The 26,518-nt window shown below is 41.7% G+C and overlaps 1 protein-coding gene across 1 annotated transcript; it reads left to right on the top strand.

Moving 5' to 3' along the window:
* The first annotated feature begins 2,993 nt into the window (after positions 1–2,993).
* Positions 2,994–16,366, top strand: ALDOB (aldolase, fructose-bisphosphate B). Its single transcript, XM_082623036.1, has 9 exons — positions 2,994–3,084; positions 7,577–7,698; positions 8,495–8,706; positions 9,729–9,783; positions 10,728–10,888; positions 11,783–11,866; positions 12,741–12,915; positions 13,320–13,519; positions 15,836–16,366. The coding sequence occupies exons 2-9, from the start codon at positions 7,587–7,589 to the stop codon at positions 15,929–15,931; spliced, it is 1,095 nt and encodes a 364-aa protein (XP_082479162.1). The 5' UTR covers positions 2,994–3,084; positions 7,577–7,586; the 3' UTR covers positions 15,932–16,366.
* The last annotated feature ends 10,152 nt before the right edge of the window (positions 16,367–26,518 follow it).

Raw genomic sequence — 26,518 nt, 5'->3', positions numbered from 1 at the left:
ACCACCGCCACAACTGTCTCTTGATACTTTCATGTACGTTCTCTTACTTGGTTTGGTTTAATTTGATTCTGACCTCAACCCTCTCCTCCCATCTCTTATAAGTTTCTTGAGAACAGGCCAGTCTTATTCATCTTGTATTCTCTACAAAAGGTCCATGTAGCTAACAAAGTGCCGTACACACAGAACCTCAATAACAATTTTGTGAAATATGCTGACATAACAACTAGTCCTATCTCTGTGACCCAAATAGTGACTGCTGGTTTCAGGGTCCTGAAACCATCCCAGCCACCAAAGCAGGTTGCAATACAATAAGAAAATGTCTGTCCCACAAATTAGAAAAGATGTTTTTAAATGTCATGTTGATCCATCCATGGTTCTTCCTTGCATTGTGTAGATGTAGCCCGTTTTTATGAAAGTTCTTTGTCTATAATGTTACTAGTACTACAGTGAGTATAACTCTATGAAACATGGGATTTATTTGCATGTACAAGTTTGTGGACTCAGACCTCATACTGTGCATGAATACATTTAACTCATGTAAAAATCATATTCAAATTGGAAGTATCTAGAGTGGGGCAGACAGTGGAGAATAAATGAGGCAGTTGTTGGAGGTTTTGAAAGTAATGATCCTGAATGATACCATGTTATTGCCTGTGGGAAGAGTCTGCATTCGGAGACCTCTAAATCAGAATTATATGTTCAGATCCAGTTATTTAATGATATAACTGTACTAAATCCCTAGTCCTGTGTTGTTTCATTCATCTTCTTAATCAGTTTCTGATGGAGGCATTACTAGCCCATTTTACAGATGGTGAAACTGAGGACTAAAGAGGTTGGGGGATTCCACAATGTTTCACAGCCTCCAAGTCCACATATCATGATATATCAATTTTGAACATTTTACTGAGTTAAGAGACTTAAAAAACTGCAAGCAGTTTGTGTTGCTCAGGAGTTGCTATTTCTCTAAGGTCCCTTAAGCCTTATCCTTGCTTTACTGAACTTTGAGTTTCAGCTGCACATCAGACCCTGGAAGTGGCCAAATGCTGATGCCATGGGAGCAGCAGCAGGCGGCACCACTCAGGGACAGGTGTACTTATGCTCCTGGGACATGCCTGGCCAGTCTGCTGTTCACGTGCAACGATGCTTAGCAGATCAGGGCCCCCTAGGTCTGCCGATGCAAGTCATTCTTCCCTGATTAATATAGTTTTAACGTCCAAGGTTATAAGCTGCTGGGAGTTGGAGAGGGAAAGAACTAATCTCTGCAGCCTGAGGTCACCAAAACGTAAGCAGCTCTGCTTTAGACCACTGACTTGCAGTGAGACAGGCACTCCCTCTACCTGTCCTGTGACTCTAGGCGAGTTACTTAACCTCTCTGAACCAGAGTTTCCTTATCCAGAAAGTGGGGCTAATAAACCTTTCCTCAGAGAGGTGCTGAGATTAGAGATCATATATAAAAAGAACCAGGTGCATCCTAGAGCTCAAAACAGAGCTATTATTATTGTTATTATTGTCATGTTGTAACAAGAATAATTAGTGCTAGTAGCCTAAGGAAAATGATTTCTACCATACATTTCTCAGCAGGTAAAATGTTTCAGTTACGGTTCTGACCACCCCAGCCCTGGCCCCCAACAATGATTACTAACCCCAGTCTCCATTCTTACATCAGCATCCTCCTCTTCTTCCTCCTTTCTCCTTTGACAAAAATCAAATTTGATGAGATCTCACATGTCCCCAGATCAATCATCTTGGTCTGATGAATCAAGCACCAGGTGGAGATGGGGAAACCAAAAAGTGTGCCTTGGGGAGGCAGGTGGAGTCAGGAGAGCTGACGGGAACTTCAGCTGGTCTAACGCTCAGTTACCCTTAGGACAGGCCTTGGCCAAACTTCCCCAGACAAATGAGCCTCAGTTTTGTGCTCCAAACATTTCAATTTCCTTCAATAATCACATTCAATGTCTAACACTCTTCACTTTTAGAAGCTGTCTGAGCTTCAACTCTATTTAGACAACCCAGCTCCCTGCTTCTTTTTCCTTCATTTCACTGATATTTCACTCATTATAGTGTTACACTCTGGACCATAGAGCAGTTTGGTTTTTTAGGGTCTTTTCTCCTATTTTATGAGTTATTCCAAAGGAATGTGTTCCTGAGAATGTATACTTTCCTGTGATCGTGGTCATTCCATTATTCTTAGATTCCTCCACTACTTTTATTTGCCTCTTTGATTATTTGCCTCGGGAAGCATACACTATTTTTATTTGCCTTTTCTTGAATTAGATTTTGGTTTAATACTCAGAGAAAAAACCCTGTAGAATGAACTTGTACCTAGACAGTGCGGTAACTAGGGGAGCTGATGGCTTTCATCAGTCACTTTAAGTTTTATTCCAGTTTTTACCACCTTTAAAGACAAAAATGTACAGGTTGAGAGAGAATGAGAATAGAGTAAAAGATACTGTGTTCTGACATTAAAAATCTCAGGGAGCCCAGCTTGGTTTGGGGGAACTGGGAAGGATCTTTGAATGCCTCCTATATGCAGGTACTTTATAAATTCACTTAATGCTCTTGTGAAATTCAGATCCCACTTTACAGAGGAGGAAACTCAGGCTCAGAGAAATGAAATAAACTCGACCAAGGTAATGTGTGTAGTAAGTGCTGGAGCTAAGCTAATGTGCTTCCCAGTTTTCCTTGGTGGACTCCAGAGCCCAGTCATCCACTCACTGCGTTACTGATTCTAATCCTCTGTGTCTCCGTTTCCTCACCTGTAAAATGAAGAGTCTGGATTGAGAACTACAAGGTCTCCAGATGTCCCTTATAGCTTTAACATTCTGTGAGTACAGAGAGTGTGTGAGCATGATTAGAAGGATTGGCTGTTTATGAGCCAATCAGAGTTATTGGTTAAACACCTCTCTACCAGGCCAAGGTGGGAAGGGGAGGGTAAAAGTTAAAACAAAAAACAAAACAAACAAAAAAAACCCTTGGGTGAGAAGTCTATAAAAACTGTGTGTTCCTGAAGATTCATCCTATTTGGCAGCTGCTGCCTCATCCACAGCTTCTGATAGATCTAAGAGGACTCTCCTCTCTCAAACTGTAAGTAAAATAACTTCCTTTGTCTCTCAGGACTGCACCAGGGAGTCAGGGGTTAAGGATAGCGCTAAGCCTGGCGAGGGGAAAGTTTGTTTGCTTTTGTTTTCAGGAAAAATGTGATGGTGGCTGAAAACGTGGTGATCTGCTGAAATGATTGTTTTTCTCCCTAGCTCCCCTGGCTCTTTGAGTGGTGGCAAATGCTCAGGATTGATGCCAGTTACCAGTGTTACCTGTAGGAGGGCTCTTCTGAGGCTTTGAATACTCCTGTTTGGTTGGGATCTACTCAGTGTTTGAGATTCCTGTTCATTTCTACTCCCTCCATAACAACTGCTTATTCCGATGATTTATTTACATATCTATCGCCTTATGCCATTTTCTTCATTCTCTTCCCACACCTACTAGTACTAGCACTGAAGTTTCTTTGTCACAGAAATGAACTCTTGGCCTGTTTTGCCCTTCGTCTTCACCCACTGCTCAAAACGAGAAAATGGAACAGGCATCACAGAGTATAATCGTCCTTTGATTATGAATTGTCAAACCTTTCCCTTGTTTGGTACTTTCTATAACATTTCCTACTCTGAAGATCCTACAGCTTCAGATATTTGGAATCAAAAGCTGCTGATATATTTTGGTACATTTGTTTTACTATCTGAAGAATAGGTGAGGATATGTTGCCTTTTAAAATAAACTTCTCTTTGCATAGTTACTTAGGGTTCCGTTAGCTAATATGGATCCAGCAGGGACTCTAGCGCTGCTGCCACCATCACTTTAGCCAAGGCTCATCTGCAGACAACCCAGGCCCAGACTAGACCTGAGGTGCTGGGGCAGGGAATGGAGTATAGTCGCTGTAAACCTAGGAGTTCCTTTGGCTTAGGTGCCGGTTTAGAGGAAAGAGCAACACTCAGGTCTCTTTCTGAGCTGCTTCATGTGTGTTCAAAGGCTCCAAGGATCAGGCTGTTCTAGAGCATCTCACTGTACTTAACACTGTGGCATCAGATATGTAACGAAGCTGTCGGCATCTTCCTGCATCTGTCTATAAAAAAGTGCTGCATGCAGTGCCTGACAATCATGGGCTTTCAGTGAGTAAGCCCTTCACGTCTTCTTGAAAATCTATCTGCCTTGTACATGGAGAAGCAAATGGATTTTCTACTCCCTTATATTTCTCCAGGAGTTAAATATTGGTATTTTACAAATTATTATATTTTCACAGAACCTCTTCAAAGAAGGCAGAAAGAATTATACTATAGGATTTCATCTGTTACTCTGCTAAAGAAGGATTGGGAAAAGAATTCCAAGTCATAAGCCAGTAGCATGTGATTTACAGTCCTGAAACATCACAACTTAGATGGGGCATCAGACGTATTCTTCCTGGGCCTCAATTTCTTTATCTCTAAAGTTAGCAGGGTTGATACAGATATCTCTGAGATCACTTGTAGCTCTGTTTTTCTGTGGTTGCCCTCTATTCATATATGTTTGTACTCGCAACCTTCTCCCAGATTTGCATATATATCAATATTACCTCTTAATATATTATGTATAGTAAATAATGTAATATATAAACTTACTCACTGAGAAACCAAACATTACAAAAAATCCATAAAGTGAACTGTGAGTCACCCCACCCTGTTTCATTCCCCAGGAGTAACCTCAGTGTGGTTATTATCTGCTTATATAGACCCGTGAACAGTATGTGTGTATTCCATTTTTTTAATTAAAAAAAGGGTGATATTATGTATTGCATACTTTTCTGAAACTTGCTTTATTTTTTTACTTAATCATATAATGTGAACAACTTCCTGTCACACTTTTTAAAAAGTTGGCTTGAGACCTCAGTAAACAGAGGCTTAGGGGCACAGAAATCATTCTCTATCATTGCCCACTTCCAGCTGGCCTCCTCTCTTCCAGTGGTGAACAGTGGCCTGTGACCCTGTTTTATGATTAACAGGAAAGCAGCATTTGTGCTGATGTGGTACAGAACTTTAACCCCCCTGTAGAAGTTTAACTTCTCATAAACAGTATTTGTTCAGTTTGACCTTTTCTCTGTTTTTCTTTTCTGGTTGAGTCAGCACACTCAGACTGAAGAAAATAGCTTGGTAGTAAACAGAAATATGGAAGTCCCTTAGGCAATTACTTTTTTAAATTAAAAAAGAGAGATACTGATACCTGACATCTTCATAATGCATTATAAAGCATCTTCATGTTTATCATGCGATTTAACACATATATTCTGAGCAACTACAATGAGCAGGGTGCTCACAGGTTACATGTGATCCATTTGGCAGTGAGACAACCAGAGCAGATATTATAGCCATTTACTCCATAGTAAGCTAAGACTCAGAGAAGTTACCACTTTGCCCATGGTCCCAGTGAAGAGGAGGCAGAGCTGGCCCTTGAGCCCAGGTCTGTCTGATCTACTTCTATGTGAACGTGTCAGATATTTATGAACTGGTAATGTGATGTGGGGATAATGATCCACAGCCCAAGGATTTTGGGTACTCTGGGGGTGTCATCAAGGACATTAGAGTCATCCAAAGGCCAATTCCTTTCACCAGTCTCACTCTTCACTTGAAAGAGGGAGTACTAGTACTGCCCTTTATCCCAACTTTGTGCCTTATTAGCTATTTGTCCTTGGACAAATAATTAAACTGTCTTATATTCTTTCCTTACCTATTATATGGCAGAGGGTGGGGGAAGGGGGAAGTCTGACTACCTTTTGAGATTATTGTGAGGAATAAATTTTATAGTGCATGTAAAGCGATTAGCAGAGTGCTTGGCAATAAATGATCATTTGCTATTATTAGGCTATGTTTTCCTTTTGTTTCATTAAGGAAACATCATTATTATTTTTTGGTAGTTGTCAATTCCTTTGTGCAACTATCTAAACTGAGAGAGAAAATTTGTACTTTGGCCTGAAGGTTACCAACCTCAGGTTGGCTTTTATCTGCCATGAAGATCTGGTAGTCAGGTCCAAAGCTAACAGTCCCTGACTACAATTTAGGAATTAATATATAAACAGAAGAAATACTGTCTTCAGTTGGCTGGGATGTGAAGGGCCTTGGAAAATCATCTTCTTTAGAAATCATTGCCCACTAACCTGTCCTGGTACCCCAATGACAGCATCGTGGTTCCATTCCTTGGGGTTAAGTATTGAAGTTTGAGTAGCCACAGTAAGAGCGCCATTAGTCATACTGTCTCAGGAATTAGTTCAGTAACCATTGACTTCTCATATCAAGGGACAGAATTCTGAGAGCCTGCCTTGAAGGGATACAGAAAATGTGAAGAAATCAATTTGCCATGAGAAGGAGAACTGGGTGGGGGACTCTGCCTCATCCTAGCTGGGACCTTGGACAAGTCAGTTAACTTCTTGGAGTCTTAGCTTGTTCATTAATTAATGAAGATAATACCTGTCCTGGTTACCTCATTGTCGAACGGATCGAAAGAAAACTGAGGTGTCCCTTGGCTTCCAGAAAGTAGAAAGCAGACACAGGGCATCTACCCTGTGTATGAGTGTATGAGGGGAGAGGAGACTGGGGAAAGGAGGAGGCCACAGGGTTGGATAGGAAATTGCTCAAGGTAATCTTTACTACCATTTTTTTTCTTTGATAATCCAACCTATGCAAAACCATTCTTTCTACATCCAAGATAAGAGTCCTGTGAGCTTGCACTTTCAAGACTAGCCCAAAGTGGCAGCCGAACAGGAGCGATGATCCCCTTCAGATGACCACTGCTAAGAGCTTGCTTGGGTAGGGGATCTTTGAGCCAGTCTCTCCTTGCTAAAGCAGTGAAGCTGCGAATTACTGGAGCAGGAATCAACGTATGACGTCGGCATCCTTAGAGCTAATGGGAATCTCCAGCCCAAAGATGCTTAGGGAAAATCCTCTGCATCTGCCCCAAACGGTCTCATAGGTGGTTGAATATAAGAAAAAGGAGACACATCCCACCCTCTATGTCTCAAAGTTGAAGGGAGGTTAAATTCAAGGGCAAATAGTGGTTTCTCCTCTCAAGCTTGCTGCCTAGAGAATACTCTGGGGGGACTACAGGCTAACAGAGCAAAGTGAGGAATGGCCGCAGAGGCTGAAAGCCTCACTGTCCTGGCCTCAAGCCATCCAACCCCTGATGGTACCAGGAATCCATAGAATAAAGAGATAGTCAATTACTGCCATGCCCTCTATTTGTCAGATTTAAGTGGATACTCATTAGCTGGTTTGGTCTCAGGATCAGTGATCCCAAAAGTTTTCTGAAAGGCATTCTTTTCAGGATCACCATGAAATTTGTCATCCCACCTTCATCCATTATGGCTAATCGCAACTACTTAGGCTTAAGGGGGAAAAACCCAAAACAGAATAGACCTCATTTGTTTAGCCAGTTGTGGAAATGGGCCAGAAATGTCAGAGGGGCCTATGGAGCTTTTCTGCACACCTACTGTCTTGGTCATGAGTCCATTTGAGTGACCCACAGTTCTGTTCACAACTAACTCTCCTGCACTCTTTTCCAGACCTGTCACCATGGCCTACCAATTTCCAGCCCTCACTTCAGAACAGAAGAAGGAGCTCTCAGAAATTGCCCAGCGCATTGTTGCCAGTGGGAAGGGGATCCTGGCTGCAGATGAGTCTGTAGGTGAGTGCAAGAAACATCACACAACAACCATACTCTTGATTCTACACTTAGCAAAGGCAACTCGATAATCATATTCTCTTTCCTCTCAGAGGAAGTAAAGGTTTATATACACAGGAGTGGGAGCAGAAGACTCAGTAAGCATAGACCTTTTGCGTCTTGTCATTCCAGAAGGCAGATTTCTGAAGACCAAGCAAACAGTCTCAAGCCCTCCATTTTAAGACCCCCTTGCCAGGGATCATTTGAATCCAAGCTGTAGCAAGGCCAGGAGCTCAGTAAGCAGGATGAGACCTCTGCCGCTAATGAGAAGTCAGTGTAAAGTCAGCCAGGGAAGGGCAGTGAGAGCAGGGAAACGTCCACATCAGGAACAGGGCAGCGCTTGTGACTGAGAGCAGCTCAGGATGGCACACGGGAGAGCTGTGGTGGCCTGCATGGCCCACCATAAAATTATAGAAGCCAGAGAGGCCAGGAGCCTGCCCTACCCCTCCTTCCACTGTCTGTGTATCCAGTCAGATCCGGGCTGGACCAGAGAGGCCTGAGGGCCGTGCAGCCCCACTTGGACCCTATGGTAGCTTCCACCCTGACCCTGACGGCGACCAGCCCATGCACTTCCTCATCAGCATCCTGACAGCAACAACAGTCTTTCCCTGGGGAGACAAAAAACGAGGCAGGAGCTTTGATGGTCTGAATAAAAAAGAGAGTGTTGCTGTCCATCCTGGTGAGAGTCGCTAGCTGGCATGGAGGAGGGCGGCAGGGAAGCCCTGGCTTGCTCCTATGCTGCCTTTACTCGCCCACACAGGCACCATGGGGAGCCGCCTGCAGAGGATCAAGGTGGAGAACACTGAAGAGAACCGCCGGCAGTTCCGCGAAATGCTCTTCACCGTGGACGATTCCATCAGCCAGAGCATCGGGGGCGTGATCCTTTTCCATGAGACCCTCTACCAGAAGGACAGCCAGGGAAAGCTGTTCAGAGACATCCTCAAGGAAAAAGGGATCGTGGTGGGAATCAAGGTGAATACATCTCGCTCCCACCTTACCACAGGCCCACTCCCAACACAGTGGCTGGGTCAGGGCCACTCTCATCATCTAATTACTCTTCTCCTTTCCATCATCACCTTCCCACTGAGAACCAGATCCTCTTCTAGACCTTTCCAGTACCCTCTTCCTTCAACCATTTTTCTACAAGGTACTTAATCTCTTTGTGTCTCAATTTTTTTCATTTCTAAAATGGGAATAATAGTACCTTCCTCATCAGGTTCTTATAAGGATGAAATGAGTTTGTAAAACAGTTCCTGTCACACCCTTATTATTTAGTTCATGATAGCTGTTACTGTTAAAACGCTTACTGTTCTATTGTAACTGGGTCTTCCAAAACGACGTGAACTCGAGTGATCGTTAGTATTTGTCAAGTGCTTACAACTCCAAGCACTCATTTACTCTTCCTCACAACCTCTGGAAGTAAACTCAGTTATTATCCCTATTTTAGAGATGAGGTTAGAAAACAGAATTACAAGTAGTATAATTTGCCCACAGCAAGGCAAAATTTTTGGAGCCAGTTCAGGCCCAGACTGTCTACCTCTTGGGCTCATGACCTTAGCCTCTGTTATGCTGAGGGTAGAGGCTGCATCCTTATTCTTCTTATCTCCTGTAATAGCATAGGGCTTGGCATGTACAGTGCTCAATAAATGTCTCTTGAATAAATGAATGAATAATTTAAAGGAAGTGGCTCTTATATGGCACCTCTGCATCTCAGGTACTATGAGATTACTTCTTACTTTCCAAGCTCCAGCCCTGTGCTTTCTACACTTTCCCTCCTCTTAGGGTTGACAGTCTTACATTGGTTCTTTCCAGGTAACTTCCCTTCTGCTGTGGACTGAGTTGTGTCCCCTCAATGCCTAATATACAATACCTTCCTAATTCAACTCCTTGGTTTGTGAAAGATGAGAACTAATATGTAGTACCAGGGGCTCTGCTTGTGTTTTACTGGGATACCTGACACCTGCTAATTACTTGTTAATTATTTATATTCACAGTTAGACCAAGGAGGTGCTCCCCTTGCAGGAACAAACAAGGAAACTACCATTCAAGGTAAGGACATTGCCCACTGATATGAATCATGCCAGTATATGCCAGAAATGAAGGAAGCAAAGAAGTGATTGAGGGAAAACAAAATATGAATTATCACACTGGTTTTAGAGCCACACACCTGTGCTTCGGCCCCAGCTCCTGTATTTAGTAACTGTGTGCCCTCAGGCTAGTCACTTAAATGTTCTGAGTTTCAGTTAAAATGGGATAACAATATCTACTTTGCAGAATAATTGTGGGGATTAAATTAGACAATGCACATAGAGTGCTTATCACAGTGTCTTGCACAGAGAAGATATTTTATACTTGGGAATATTATTTTAGAAAAATCTAGCAGCAGTAGAGAGGAAAGAGTCCAATCTGTGGGACCAGATATGCTTGGGTTTGAATGCTGCTTCCCTCACTTACTGCTTAGATAATTTTGCAAGGTACATCACTGCCCAAGTAGACAAGTATAAACCATAGCATTGGATTAGCTAAGCAGAATTTGAATCCCAGCTCTGTCAAACTTGGTGAAGTTACTTTACTTCTCAGAGCCTCAGTTTCCAAATCTGTAAAATGAATATACAACTATGAAGGATGTGTAATATGACTATTAGGTCATAAACAATATAACAACTATTAGGTTTGTTATGATTATTAAATGAGATAAGGTGTGCAAAATGCCTAGAATCATGTCTTGGAGCAAAGTAAGTGCTAAATAAATATTAGTTCCCTTTATTCTTCTTATCCAATATGTATTATATATCAAAATCATATTTATTAACCCAGGTCTTTTGGCTCAGTACTGGGATGTTTATTTCTTTGCTGGATGTAATGTTTCTTTGCCTGGATGTCTTGGGTCCTCAAGCTGTATGACTGAAAGCTAAGCCAAGGGTGAACTTCACTTTATCAGCAGCCCCAGGGGTCAGGGGTGCAAAGAAGCCTTTCTCTCTCGTGACTTGCAGGGCTTGATGGCCTTTCTGAACGCTGTGCTCAGTATAAGAAAGATGGTGCTAACTTTGGGAAGTGGCGTGCTGTGCTGAAGATTGGCAACCAGTGTCCGTCCCACCTTGCTATCCAGGAAAATGCCAACACCCTGGCCCGCTATGCCAGCATCTGTCAGCAGGTGCTTTTCCTTCCCCTTGGGCTAAAATACAGGAAGTGAAAGCTTTCTTCAAAGCCTGTCTTTCTAATTTTACTGTAACCACACACGATCCCCCTCCTTTTCTCTCACCAGTATATCCTGATGGCATTTTTCACTGCTTTTACTAGGTGTAGTAGGGTAAGATTTGGTTCCACAAGTCAACTATGAGTCCAAAAGGCAAATGCCATCAAGTGTAGCCCTCTACCAGAGCACTGTAAGCTGAGTCTTAAAAGCATAGGCTCTTGAGGGCAGGGCATCTGCTTGTCTATGCTCCACCGTGTCCAAGGACATGGTCCTCTTAAGTCCCCAGCTCAAGGGTGACAGCTTTGATCTGGTCCCAATTCAGATAATTTCTTGGAGGATGGTAGCTTGATGCTAAAGTTTCCAACATATGTTGAAGTGTCTCTGGGATCCAGGTTAAGTCTGATTTGCTTGTGCAGGTGCTGTGCTGAGGTTACCTGAGTTCTGGGTACCTGGAGCTTCCGAGTCAGAATTGTAAACTCTGCTTGAATTCCTTAGTTAACTCATACCAGAGGCATCTTTATTAGTGATTTAAGCTTGACGGCCCCAAAAGGGTGACAGCTAGGTTCTGATTTAGCTAGATTAGTCTCTAGAATAAGATATAGAAATTAAGAAAATAAATTGAATTTATTTTACCCCATTTCCAGGAAAACTTTTTTCCCTCACTGTTCTTTTTTGGCTAAGCCACAAATGCTTACTAGACATCCCATTAAATTTCATTGCCTTTAAGTCACCTATATGGTATATCTCCATAAGAGCTTCAACCTTGTACCAATTACAACTGTTAAATATCTTCTTAAAGAAAGGATCCTAGTGAACAGAGCTTCATTCTGTCCACTCCTTTTTCCTTTTTAGAATGGGCTAGTACCCATTGTTGAACCAGAGGTAATTGCTGATGGAGACCATGACATGGAACACTGCCAGTATGTTACTGAGAAGGTAAGTCTTAAATATAAAGGTCCCAATGCCAGTTGAAAAATCTGTTTTAAACAACAGTTTTTACTTAACATATATCAGCTATTATATATGAGGTATTCTACAGTTAGAATCACTGTGTAGCATTCAGAAGGTAAAGAGGTATTATCAAACCTTGTACTTTTTTGGGCACATGGTACACTCCTTATGAAAAAGCACAGGATCTGCATTACCAAGATTAGGGTTTGAGCATCCATGTTCCCAGCTGTGGGACCTGGTGCAAGTCATATTGTCTTTTTGGACCTCACTTCCATTATGTTTAAACTAAGAAACTTTAAAATAAGCTGAGGCTCCCATGAGACAATATAATTAGAAAGTGATTTTTTCACATGTGACTTTCTAAATTAGCCACAATATATCTGTAAGAAAGTAAGAGAGTCCTCAGTTTCTCTACTTGCAAAATGAGGTGGACTGAAATGAGATCTGAAAGCACTTGTGTCTCTAAAATGTTTATTTTTATGATCACTCAGCTTCTATGGGGATGGAGAATGGAGGCCAGTTTACATGTCCCCAACTAACTAAATTAAGTCAGGTTTGACTGACCAAAGGGAGTAATGGGAGGGAAGGAGTGAAGGGCCTCTAGGAAGCAGAGCCATGCTGGTAGTCCATGCGGTGAGCAGTTAGGGGAGGGGCAGCAGGGACAGGCCAACTTGGCTGTGCTCAGTGGCTATGGTTTGCAGGCATTACCCTGACTTAGCCTAGGGGCTAGTTGGGAAGCTTTGGCCAAGTAACATATGGGAATTCCTTCACCCTGTGTCCCTGCAGTGTAGAAGTGTCAAGGTCAGGTAACTCTGCGGCTGGCTCTAGGTTTCACCTATTTGGGCCTCTTGTCCTTCAGGTCCTGGCTGCTGTCTACAAGGCCCTGAATGACCATCATGTTTACTTGGAGGGCACCCTGTTGAAGCCCAACATGGTGACTGCTGGACATGCCTCCACCAAGAAGTATACTCCAGAGCAGGTGGCAATGGCCACTGTCACAGCTCTCTACCGTACTGTTCCTGCAGCTGTTCCTGGTAAGGTTTTCTTTCTTCTCTAACTTGAGGTATTAGTCCTTATTCTTTGAAGGAGTGCCATAAGCATTTGCATTTGTCCAGCAGTAGTCTGCTTCTAGCCATGAAACAGACCTCTGATATCTCACATGCAGCCAGCACTTCCCTCTCGAACTCCGTGATACCACCTATGCTGAGTCTGTCCAAATGCACACAATCCATTGATTTCCTCAACATTTCACTGCCCTCTTATTTACTAAAGCCCTTCTCTCCTTAGTCCAACTAGCTTCAGCAAAGGCAAACTAATTTCTCCAACCTAGTCCCATGCAAATCAATTGGAGGAAAGATTGAGACATTACATTTCTTTCAGGCTCCTTGCTTGCTTTTTCAAGCAGGGTACATACTGGGACTGGCTTCTCTCCTTCCAGGCATCTGCTTTTTGTCTGGTGGCATGAGTGAAGAGGATGCTACTCTCAACCTCAATGCTATCAACCTTTGCCCTCTACAAAAGCCCTGGAAACTAAGTTTCTCTTATGGACGGGCCCTGCAGGCCAGTGCACTGGCTGCCTGGGGTGGCAAGGCTGCAAACAAGAAGGCAACCCAGGAGGCTTTTATGAAGCGGGCCCTGGTAAGATGCTACTACCTCTTATCTACTTGATCAAGTGGAGACTTGGGGCCTGCTTGCATTGCTTTCTTCAGGCCACGAAGGTATCTCCAGAGAGTTGTCTACCACGCATTTTCAAATGTGGCATTAGAGCTGAGTAGGACGGTTAAGGCTGCAGAGAGTTTTGAATTATCTGCACTGGTAGTATGGTTGATGATGGTAGATTGAAGGACGGTTTCCACAGAGGCACTTTAGAGGGAAGATGAGAGGGCCAAGGAATGAACCTGGGGCACGTTTCATTTTGGGAAGATGAAGAGGAGAAGCCACCAAGACAAGCAGCAATAATATATTAAGATGAACCAAGGATTCTGGGAACAAACAGAATGAAGTTTCAAGGGGTCAATAACAATACGCTACAAAGAGGTTAAAAATTAAGGCAGAGAAAAGACTGATACTGTCATTGAGGGGCATATCAGTGACCCTCAACAAAACAGGTTCAATAAAGGAAAGGTGCCCATTCATGACGCTTGTCAGGAAAAGACACAGAAAGGTTACCAGGAACAATGAGGACAAAAAAGGGGCTTATTTAGCTACTAACATTGCTTTCTGAATACCTACTAGGAGCCAAGCACAGGGGTGAACAAAGCAGACACAGCCACTGCCTTCAGGGAGCTTAGAGTTGAGCCAGATAGGAGACATTGTCATGTTTAACTGTAAAGCAGAAGGAGCCAGAGGGGAGATTAAAGATTAGAAGAGGACAAGGACTTAGAGGAAACAGTACTGCATGAGACTAAATATTAAATATGGGTGGCGGAGTAGGTCTTAGAAAGAAGGGAGAGAGAGGAAAGAAGAAACAGAATGGGTTTGGAATCAGGTCTGTAGAGGTGGAGAGATGCAATGGTTGATCACTGATTACAGGTGAGGGCATCTGTTGAGAATGATAAGGGTATGGAGATCAGTCTTTACAGTGGGGAACTTGGAATAGCTGTTGAAGTAGTTGCTAGGAGATTGACCAGAGGTTATGGCCAAGCATCAAGCAAGATGCAGCTGAAATGATAGTTTGTGGTACATTAACTTAGATCCTGAATGTCCCTAATAGCTCTCTTATGCATGTAGCAAGATTCAGATCAACCTAAATGGGAAAGAGCAGGGTTGAAGAATCCAAGTTTTACAGGGAGATGAAACAGTACCAAAATTTGAGTGACAGCCTTATTCAGCTTGCTGATGACAGAGGAGACTGGGCAAGGAATCAGGTGTAGCCAGAAGTTTGATGATGAGGCACTAAAGGAAAGGAAGGGTACAGAGAAGCTAAAAAAATCATCTCAGGGGCATAAGAGAGGTGTGAGATTTTACAGTAGTGCTTTATCTTATGATGATGGATATGGCTGTGCTGGTGTGTGGCTGATGAGGGGGAAGCTAATATAGCTAATAGGATGGAGGGATTATGAAAGTAAGGCTCAAAAGGGTCATCCACACAGAAGAAGGGATGCTGAGTTTATCATCTAGAGCTGCAGTTCTCAAACTTGAGCATGCATCCGAATCACCTGAAGGGTATGTTAAAAGGCAGGTGGCTGGACCCAGCGACAGAGTTTCTGATTCAGAAGCTCTGGGGTCAAGCTAGAGAATTTCCATTTCTAACAAGTGCTTAAGTCCATGAAACCTAACTTTGAAAATCACTGTAGATGTAGAAATAAGTCCTGGAGAGATCGGACAATAGCAACAGTGACTTGAAGACAGGGTACTGCTAAGTGGCATTTGAGTATTATTACAGGTTTCATAATTCTTAACTCACCTTCAGTTGGAATTTACACAGGGTATCAAATGATATTATGATAACAACTACATAAAAATTATATATTCTTATGGACAAATATAGGTAGAAAATGGAAAATGTATTAAAAAAATTTTTCTTTCTTATAGTAAAGCTTTAGCTGCATCTGCTTGATGCTTGACCTTATGTCTGGTCAGTTTTCTAGCAGAATATTTCAACTATTCCAAGGTTCCCAAATTGGGACTGAAATTTCTATTTCCTTATCACTATATGAGTGAGAAGTTTCTTAACTTGAATTTCTAGTACTGTTGTTGCAATATTGTTAGTACTAAAAAGAAACCTTCTCAGTAACACAAACCTCAGGCTTGCCTGAGAAATGCTCAGAAAACTGGGATAAAAAAAGGAAGTAACATTATAGAAGGAAAGGAATGGTATCAGCAGCAATATTTAGCAAAATCACTGTACAGAGAAAACTCACATGAAGGTGAAGCTGATTTCAAATGAGAAGCAAAGAGGGTCAAGCAGAGGGTTGCTCTAACTCGGTCTCCTCTATCACACTTGTTTTTTAGGCTAACTGCCAGGCAGCCAAAGGACAGTATGTTCACACGGGCTCTTCTGGTGCTGCTTCTACCCAGTCGCTCTTCACAGCCTGCTATACCTACTAGAATCTGAGGCCGACCAGCCAGGCTCTGGCGCTTCTAGGTGTCTTGGTAGGAGGGCAGAAGGGAAACAACAACCTTTCGACTGACCCTGGAAATTAGACAAAATTAGGTTGGAACTACTGGAAACACAATGTATGTTAAGTTCTTAGACACAAGGAAAAAAATCAGTTATTGAAACCTAAGTCTGAATATCAAGGAGCTGATGAAATTTCACACAGTGATTTCCTTACAACACTTCCAGCTCCCCATGGCCCACAGTATCCATCAAAGAAAAGAATAAACTTTAAAACAGTATCAACTCTCCATCCAAATAACCAAATGAGACACCTCATAAGCTGAGTGCAGAGAATTGTGTCTTATTAAACAGTCCTAGCAGTGGTAGGTTGTGAAGGAGACAGCTACAACCAAAAAAGAAATAAAATGTTTTACAAACCTTCAGTTTGCATCAGGTTTTACTTTCTGCTCTTGCTTTCAAAGGGCTCAATATATTTCATTACCTTTGACTCCACAGACGCGACTGATATTAGTGGTCAGGATCCTCGACCTTGGCTACTCATTGGAATAACCAAAATTTAAAAACCCAGATACTCAGGCCACACTCCAGCCAAGTTTGAGAACTACCAAGCTAGATTTCAAGTTTGAGGGTACTTAGAAACGAAAGCTATTCATAATGTGAAGCAAGCTACAATGTCAAATGATTTCAAGCAACATATAGAGTGTAATAAAAGAATCACTGTGACTTTGATGCTTGGAGCATTCCTCTTCAAGTGGCCCAGGTCGGTGACATAGCACTGCATCTTCCTCTGCACATCCAAGCACACTACCTAGTTTCGCAGTAAGAAATATTCACATAATTATACCTTATTGACTTCCAGTTTTCAGAATTAGCCTATAGAAAAAGCATTAAAGACCACCATAGTTACAAGAGAGAATTTAAACCTTATAACTTTGGACAATATAAAAGTAATGATTTTGGTGGAAAAAAAAGTAATTAAATGACAGGAGGTGGGAAATTCAGGGGGAGGAGAAGTGAAGGAAAGCAAAGGGAACACTAATTTACTTAGTGGGGAGTCAGGATACTACTTGAAATTCATGGATTAAGAAATAGTGCTTTGAAAAAAAAACCCAGTGCTTTAAAGTCTATTAAAGTAACAAGGGAAATGGATAAAAATCATTAAAATATTCATACCTATAATTAAAATATAGGAGAAGGTAGTAAATTCTTTGTCTTGAGTACAAAGATAAATGGTATTATTTAGAGTAAATAAATTAGGAGATAGAGGCATAAGCATATGATTTAGAATAATAAAGCAGAATTCGTTCAAAAGGACTTCTGAAGAAAAAGACCTGGAAATGGGGCACAGGGAAGATTTTTACATACATGCTTTTACAATGGTTTTTTTTTTTTTTTGCGGTACACGGGCCTCTCACTGTTGTGGCCTCTCCCTTTGTGGAGCACAGGCTCCGGACGCGCAGGCTCAGCAGCCATGGCTCACGGGCCCAGCCGCTCCACAGCATGTGGGATCTTCCCGGACCGGGGCACAAACCTGCGTCCCCTGCATCGGCAGGCGGACTCTCAACCACTGCGCCACCAGGGAAGCCCCCTTTTACAATGTTTGAGTGTTTATTTCCATGTATCTGTATTACTTTTCTAAAAACAACTACTATATATTCATATAAGCAATTCAGACCTACCTTAGAGGTCATTTAACCCAAGGCTTTCATTTTACAGATGATAAAACCAAGCCTAGAAAAATTAAATTAATTGCTGATGGTCATATATTTAGGGGTTTAGGACAGAGTTGAGAGATTAGAATTCCGGTCTCTTTCTCCTGTAATGGACACATGGCCAAGGGGGAAGGTAAGGGCAGGGCAACAGGCAGTGTTCAATACCTCTGTTACCAGTGCTATAGGTCTTTTACATTTCTTTTTGTATTCATCCACTCAGCAAGTAGTTGATGTGCTAAGCTGTCCTAAATGCTGTAACACCTGGTGTGACAAAGCTTTTCTGCCAGAAAATTTTTATGTAGAGCTTATTCAGCATCACTGACCCTAAGTTGTAAAGAAACCTCTCAGATTCTCATTTATGGGTTGGGTATGAATTTATAATCAAGGCTGAGCTATTTATGTCTTTTGGTCAAGGCTGAATTACATTTCACTCAGCGTGCGGATTTATATAATGCATTTTCCCTGGCTATCATCTGATATATTTTCCTGACTAAAGCACTACAGTTGTCTTTGAAACCTCAACCCCAGTAATTTCCTTTACTCATGGTAATATGAAGACAAGTGTTACAGACTGCACTTCCTATTAACTGTGTGATCACTGAGTGAATATATTAGTTGCGTCCTAGCCTTTGGTACACTGTCAGATTTATTCTAGTAGTTATTGAACACCTACTAAAAATAAAACCTGGTAGTAGGCACTGAAAGTAATTAAAAGAAGTTTCAGCTTTAGGGTAGCCATGGTATTTGCATACCAGACAATTAAGTTTGAGTAGCTAAGCCAGAAACACACATGCCATTGACTGGGGGTTGGGAAGTGTAGAGGAGAGTCTGTCAGTGTGGCTGGCTGCAGAAAGGGAGGAGGTGACATTTAGGTTGGACATCACAGGGTGACAAAAGGGAAGGATCTCTTAGAAAAGGAACTGCCTTTGTGTGAGAAAACACTTAGGTAATTCACTGGGAGAAGGTGATACCTTGAAGGCATAAGGAGCAAAAGCCGAGGCCAAGAAAAAATTACTAAATGCTGGGAGAAATAAAAAAGGAATTTGGTTTTGCTCTGAAAAGGAAGAGGGAGAGAAGGGAGGGAAGGGGCAGGAAAATGAGTGAGGAGAAAGGAAGAAATGAGAAAGGAGGGGAAAGAGAAGGCAGGGAGAAGCTAGGGCAATGTGGAATTGTGGGGAAGTGACTAAAAGACTTGAGAACGGGAGAAATATCAACCGTCTAAACATACTTGTCTTCTTGAGAGGGAGAGCTGAGCTTCACATATGAGTCCACATCGTCCTTTACAAAAACAAGATGCTGAGATGACTCATAATGATTCATAATGTGAATTGATTTAGCAGAAGCAGAAGCCAACTGTGACGATGAGAATATAAGCCTCTAAAACTTGCAGAAATCTTGGAGCAGGCTTTAGGCAAATCAGGAATGGGACTTCGAGACTATCTGGTCTAGCTGTCCTGGGGTAAAAGACTCTAGCTGACATCTACATTTCACTCACAGCAGCAATGGAGGAAACTGGCATTCAGTGTGCTAGGGCAGTTGTTCAAGGTCACATAAACAGTAGGTGAGACTTAGGCTAGTGTGATTTGCAAAGTGCTCTGGGGAGGCAGTACTCTTGGAGGTGAAAAGCACACGTTTTGGAGTCAGACAGTCTAGGTTCAAACGCTGGCTTTGCTGCTTCCTAGCCATGTGACCTTGGACACCTTATACAACCTTTCTGTGGTTCAGTTTCTTCAACTCCAAAATAATAGTATCGCAAGTTATTGAGAGATTAAATGAATCAGTACATCTCAATTACATGTTCAAAATCCCTTGTCCACAATTCTGAAATCCAAAAAGCTGTAAAAACCAAAAATTTTCTCAAAAGTTTGCAGCAAATTATTTGGTGGCAAACCCTGACTCGAGGCTGTCATCTTGATTCCACTTGATGGGAAGCAGAGGTGTGTCTGATCTTAGATGCTGACTCAGATACTATAGAGGGAGTTATACAATATATAGCATAAACATATATTTGCTCTCTAAAATATGAAAGATACAGATTTCCAAAACACATATACCCTCAAAGCTCTTGGATAAAGAGTTGTGAACCACCTGCTGTATAAAAAAATTAAATTTAATTTAAAAAAATTGTGAACCTGTCCTTAGAACAATATCTGCCATGCTTCTAGAGTAACAGATGAACTATCCATGCTCAGTAGAGCCCTGAGGGCTCATGTAATGCTACCAATTCTCTAAGCCTATTTTCTAGAGAGGATGAATTGAGACAGGAGTAATGGCAAAGCTCGACAGTCAGTTACAGCTCTTATTTCATTACTCATATATGGTTTTCTAGCTGTAACATACTCTGTCCTAAGGCTCCTGAAATAGTCTAACACTCAGTACTGGGTGTCAGTATATGTAGACATATATAAAATCAGTCGGCAAGTATTCATTTTGCACTACTGTATGCTTGGTGCTGTAAAGATACTACATGGTCCTTGTATGCTTACCACTGTGATGAGCAAGACAAGGATACAGTTAAGAAACAAAATCGTATACAACAATGTGCTAAATTACAGTGGCATAGGCAAGGTGCTGAAATCAAAGGAGGTGGGATGAATTGCAGACAGTTTATTGCTAGTTATATGATCTTGGGATCTTGAGTCTCAGTTTTCCCATCTATAAAATAGGGTTGCTGTGAGGTTAGCAATATTTTATGCAAAGTGCCAGATATATAAGTCATGAATAAATATTTTATTTTTCTCTGTCAGTTGGCTCTTGAAGAATGGCACAGGCATTTGAGTGGAAGTGAAGATGAAAACTGTGTCCTGACTAGAGTTCAGATTGTGTATTTTGGGGAAATTAGGTTAAAATGGTGAGGCCAAGTGGAGTGGTAGAGTGGGAGGGTAGATAGGACAGGGATTTTATGAAAAGTTTTGCCTTGAAGTAATGAGAAATAGGGAACTGTGAATAATTTTGAGCAGGGAATAACATAATAGAAGGGTATTGCTGAAAATTAGTTTTTAGAATGTAGAAGATTGGGAGGAAACCGGAAGCCAGCTAAGTGTGCGTAATAGCAATTCAACATAGGGCCTAGCCTCTTGGTGGTGGAAGCCAGTGAGTGGATGTGACATCTTTAGATTGGGGAAAACAACACCCCCAAACCCTCCTTACGTAGCATAGCTATTTAGCATCCCAATAAGTCTCTGTTATACTGGAACTTGAGAGGCAAGCACTGAGACAAATGAAAATTCAAAATTCTTTTACATCTGATTCTCAAAAAGAGGCTTACATACATGCATAGACTCAGCCCTTTGAGTATGCTGGCACAGTGAAATATAGAGCATCTTCTAACCATAGCACTAATTCTTCCAGCAGTTCACAACAACCAGGGTTAAGCTGTAGCCCGAGGTCTCAGGTGTCAGAGAATTCTACCCTTCTCTCTTATGATATCCAAGGTCAAGGCATCTTTTTGCAGAAACTTCCAACTTTTCCTTGTCCTGCCCTGGTTTTACCCTGGGGGGATTTATAGGCCAAAGAAGTCAGAGTGCAGTTCTTGGATCCAGGGACACAATGACTGTCATGTGATATAGAGGTTTATCTTAGTCATTGGACTGACATTAGAAGTATGTTCTTGAGAACATAGCTCCTGGACTGGAAATAGCACAGGCAAAGATATGAACTATGTTTTGTTTGTGCAAAATGTATCTAAACTATGTGTCTTGGAAAGCTGGGTGATTTTTTTACACCCAGTCTTTATGTTATGGAATACATATGACTTGCTATTCACTCCCCAGTGAAGAGAATAAAGGACTGCTGGATGCAACTATGTAACTAATAATACCTATACTATTAACATAGTACCTGGCAGATATTTTAAAAAATACAAGTCAATTGGACTTGTACCATTTGTGCAGTAAAGTAAATGTATCTGGCCTTTTTCTATTTGTCCGTGCGTCAAGGTTATAGAGATGGCCTTAATTAAAAAGAAACCCGCAGACTTCCCTGGTGGCACAGTGGTTAACAATCCGTCTGCCAGTGCAGGGGACACAGTTTCAATCCCTGGTCCGGGAAGATCCCACATGCCGCGGAGCAACCCAGCCTGTGAGCCACAACTACTGAAGCCCATGTGCCTAGAGCCCATGCTCCACAACAAGAGAAGCCACTGCAGTGAGAAGCCCGCGCACCACAACCAAGAGTAGCCCCCGCTCGCTGCAACTAGAGAAAGCCCACGTGCAGCAACAGACCCAGCGCAGCCAAAAAAAAAAACAAAAACAGAAAAGAACCAATCAACTCATCCCTACCATACCCAAGGCCACAAAACATTTTTGAAGGAGGTGGAGAAGGAAGGATAACCAATACAAGTTAGGAACAATAACTTCAAAAAATGATTGGAATATCTGAACTAGGTTTTTTTTTTTAAGTTGAAATGTACTCTGCAAGAAAATATGCTCAACTGGGTGTGCTGTTTATGCCCCTAGATTTGCTGATGACATCCTCCTTTAGGAAGATGAAAGTGAAAGGCCTCACTCATCAAAATTACAGAGAAATGGAGTATTACAGTAATTTCTTTTTTTTTTTTTTGCCACCAAAGACTCCTTTCACTTGTTCATTTTATTTATTTATTTACTTTGGCCGTGCTGCGTGGCTTGCAGGATCTTAGTTCCCCAACCAGGGATTGAACCCAGTCCCACAGCAGTAAAAGCACCGAGTCCTAACCACTGGACCACCAGGGAATTCCCTCACCTGCTCATTTTATTTATTTATTTTTCTTTTATTGGAGTATAATTGCTTTACAATGTTGTGTTAGTTTCTGCCATACAATGAAGTGAATCAGCTATATGTATACCTATATCCCCTCCCTCTTGGACCTCCCTCCCACCCCCCACTCCACATCCCACCCATCTAGGTCGTCACAGAGCATCAAGCTGAGCTTCCTGTGCTTTATAGTGTGTTTCCACTAGCTATTTATTTTACGCATGGTAGTGCAGATAGGTCAGTCCTAATCTCCCATTTCATCCCACCCTCCCTTTCCCCCCGTGTCCACATGTCCGTTCTCTACATCTACATCTCTATTCCTGCCCTGCAAATAGGTTCATCTGTACAATTTTTCTAGATTCCACATAAATGTGTTAATATATGATGTTTGTTTTTCTCTTTCTGGCTTACTTCACTCTGTATGACAGACTCTAGGCCCATCCATATCTCTACAAATGACCCAGTTTCATTCCTTCTTATGGTTGAGTAACATTACATTGTATGTATGTACATCTTCTTTAGCCATTCATCTGTTGTTGGACATTTAGGTGGTTTCCATGACCTGGCTATTATAAATAGTGCTGCAATGAACATTGGGATACATGTGTCCTTTTGAATTATGGTTTTCTCAGGGTATATGCCCAGTAGTGGGATGGCTGGGTCGTATGGTAGTTCTATTTTAAGTCTTTTAAGGAACCTCCATACTGTTCTCCACAGTGGCTGTTTCAGTTTACATTCCCACCAGCAGTGCAAGAGGGTTCCCTTTTCTCCACACCCTCTCCACCTGCTCATTTTAAACTGTTACCTACTGTGATGGCTAATTTTATGTTTCAACTCCACTAGACTAAGGGATGTCGGTGAAACATTGTTTTGGGGTGTGTCTGTTGAGGGTGTTTCTGAAAGAGATTTGTATTTAAGTCCTTAGACTGAGTAAAGAAGATTGCCCTCAACCATGCTGATGTGCATTATCCAATTTGTTGAGGTCTGAATCAAAAATGAATGAGGTCAAATTTGTTCTCTGCCCAAGTCGGGCATGCATCTTCTGTCCTTGGACATCAACGCTCCTGGTTCTTAAGCTCCTTTGGACTCAGATTGAATTACATCATTGGCTTTCAGTTTTCCAGCTTATGAACAGCATACCATGGGACTTCTTGTACTGCATAATCACATGAGCCAATTCTTACTATCTATCTATCTATCTATCCATCCATCCATCCTATTGGTTTATTGGTTCTGTTTCTCCGGAGAACCCCAAAACATATACTAATTAATATTTTGCTTCATCTACTTTAACCCTAATTTTCTTTCAAAATTGTTCCATGTGTTAATTCACATAAGGAATTTGAGTAATGCCATTAAAAGTTCAGCCTTTTACTTTAGTGGGGCCCTAAACAAAACCCCACAAGCCCTCCCCAAGTTTTTGTTTGGTTCTCTCTTCCACTGTCCCTAATTGCTCCTCCAAACTTTTACTATTGACAAGGCTCCCAACTCTACCCCTCATGGTGGCCACCCCTCTCCTTCCCTGACTCTCAAAACACGAATTTGACTATTTTTTGGAAATGGGTCATCTCAAGTGTATTCTATTTCTTCCCCTTCCCCCAGACACTAAATCTGTCCTCTTTCCTTTTCTCCCAAATGGGAGGAAGAAAGCCTTCATAGTAAATCCTTCCATTAGTGCTAAAATTCATTTTTGCTTATCTAATAACTCAGTCAGTTTCCATCTGCTCTCCTTTATCTTCAACTTCTCCCTCAACTGGCTATCTATTCAGAATGGAAAAATACTTTTTCTCTTTAATCTTGGTCTATATCCCTCCTCATATTCACAATCTACTTTTTATTCCCTTTTACAGACCAGTAAAATCAAGACGAATAATCAAAAAAGGATTGCCATTTTTTTTAACTAAAGACATACATTCAACAGGCCAAAATTACTATTATTTCATGAAAGGACTTTTTTATTTTAAAAGGGGGGCATTATTTCAGAAAAAGATTAAGTTCTTGAATCAATTTAGCTTTTTTTTTTTTTTTTTTTTGTGGTGTGCAGGCCTCTCACTGTTGTGGCCTCTCCCATTGTGGAGCAGAGGCTCTGGACGCGCAGGCTCAGCTGCCGTGGCTCACGGGCCCAGCCGCTCCACGGCATGTGGGATCTTCCTGGACCCGGGCACGAACCCGTGTCCCCTGCATTGGCAGGCGGATTCCCAACCACTGCGCCACCAGGGAAGCCCTCAATTTAGCTTTTTTTACAAAGCTACTCTATTGTCCTTGTTTTTACCATTTGAATGTAGAATAGTAAACTTTTCACCATGAATTGATAGTATTTGAGAATTGATGATCTACACCCTTCAGACACTATTTAAGCCCCTGAAAACTGGCCCTTCCCAATTTCAGAAGCTGTTCTTATAGTACTCATTAATGACTTTCTAATAATCCAATCTAAAGGACACTCTTCAACCTTTCTTTGATGTCTCTGCAGCACTCTTCTAGGTCACTTTCCTAGTTATCACTATGTACTGGGTTTTTGATACTTCTGGCTGTTCCTGTCTCCTTTGAATCTTGCCCATCCACTAAACAAGAGTGGGCCTCAGGATTCCATCTCTGGATTTCTTTTCTTGCTTTATTCTTTCCTTAAATCTTACTTAATTCAGTTCTGTGTTCTAAAATTCAGTTCTGTGTTCAGTTCTGTGTTCAGTTGGTGGATTCCTAAATCAATTTCTAACCTAGATCGTCCCTGTGCACCATGTCCACATCTCCAATTATCTTCAGACATGTCTCTCACAGATAAGCCAAACATTACATGCTCAAAATTTTAGTAATTAATTCCTTACTCCATACCAGGTGCACTGTCCTCCCCCACCCTTTTAGTAAGAATACCAACCACCCAAACCCACCTTGAATCTTTACTCTTTTTCACCTTCCTCATCCAATTAGCAATCAGGTCTTACTCTGTATTTCTCAAGTTCATCTCCTTTCATTCCCACTGCCTTAAAGACACCACAGTCTCTCAGTAGTACTACTCTTAAGAGACTCTTGAAGTTAACATGGAAACCACAGGCCCTTGAATGCTTACTTTGTGCAACTTCCTGAGGTTAAGATCCCCAGATCTTAAAAAGGTCAAGAGCCAATTTTTTCCCTCCTATTCACTTCCACATTGTCTCTTGAGTTAAAATGGAGGCACCACAAGATGTGTGTTGTGTGTGTAGTATTTGGAAAGGTACATAAGGGAAAAATCTGGGGTACCAGTAATATTTAAGCTGGGTACCAGTTATATAGAGGTTTAGTTGTGGAAATTCACTGAGCTATATTCTTAAAATGCATCCTTTTCTTATACACACCACACTTACCTACAAGGAAAACATTACCACAGGATTTCAGGAGAAATCAAGTCCTATCTCTTGAGCACTACAACTCTTGTTTATGGGCACCTTACCTCCTGCCACATTCCCATCACCAAACAATCAGTTCACTCTGTAGCTACCAGATCCTCTCACAGCTTCTTCAGACAGTATTCATCTTTCCTGGTACATGTCTTTTAGTCTCATCTTAGGCATTATTTCCTCTTGAAAGACTTAACTTTCTCCTTCCCTCATCTTCTAGGCACTTCATATCCCTCTCTAAAGTCCTCCACACATTTCTATCTTTTTCTTGTAAAATAGGAGTGTATACTGCAGTGTACTTGCTTTAAAAAAAATCACCTTTTTTGGCTATGCTTTTTACAGCCAATGAATTGTATACATAAGCAAGAACTGTTTCGCTGTTACTGGAGTTTGCAGCTGTCACTCCAGATTCACATTCAAGGATGTTAAAAATTATGTACTTTTAGGAATATCTCAAATGACCATGGCCCCAAATTACAGTGGGGTCAACAGCCAGAACTTCTGCTCAGCAAGACAGTCATACATGATACAATGCAATTTCAGCAAAAAGCAGAGAAATGTTTTCGTGTGCATGCAGTGAAAACATACACTTTGTGTTAGGTTTTTCAAAACACAGGATTCCATCTCTGGATTTCTAAGAACCTCATTATTAGTTGTGACTCTGGGCTGGGGAACCACTGGTGCAGAACAAGTAAAACAGGGAGATTTAGGGCAGGAGGATATAATTTTATTGAAAAATTAAGTGCATTATCAG

Source organism: Mesoplodon mirus, assembly GCF_964341445.2.
Source record: "Mesoplodon mirus genome assembly, chromosome: 1".
Lineage (NCBI taxonomy): Eukaryota > Metazoa > Chordata > Mammalia > Artiodactyla > Ziphiidae > Mesoplodon > Mesoplodon mirus.
Note: the sequence above shows the minus strand (reverse complement) of the source record. Positions and strands in the feature narration are given on the sequence as shown.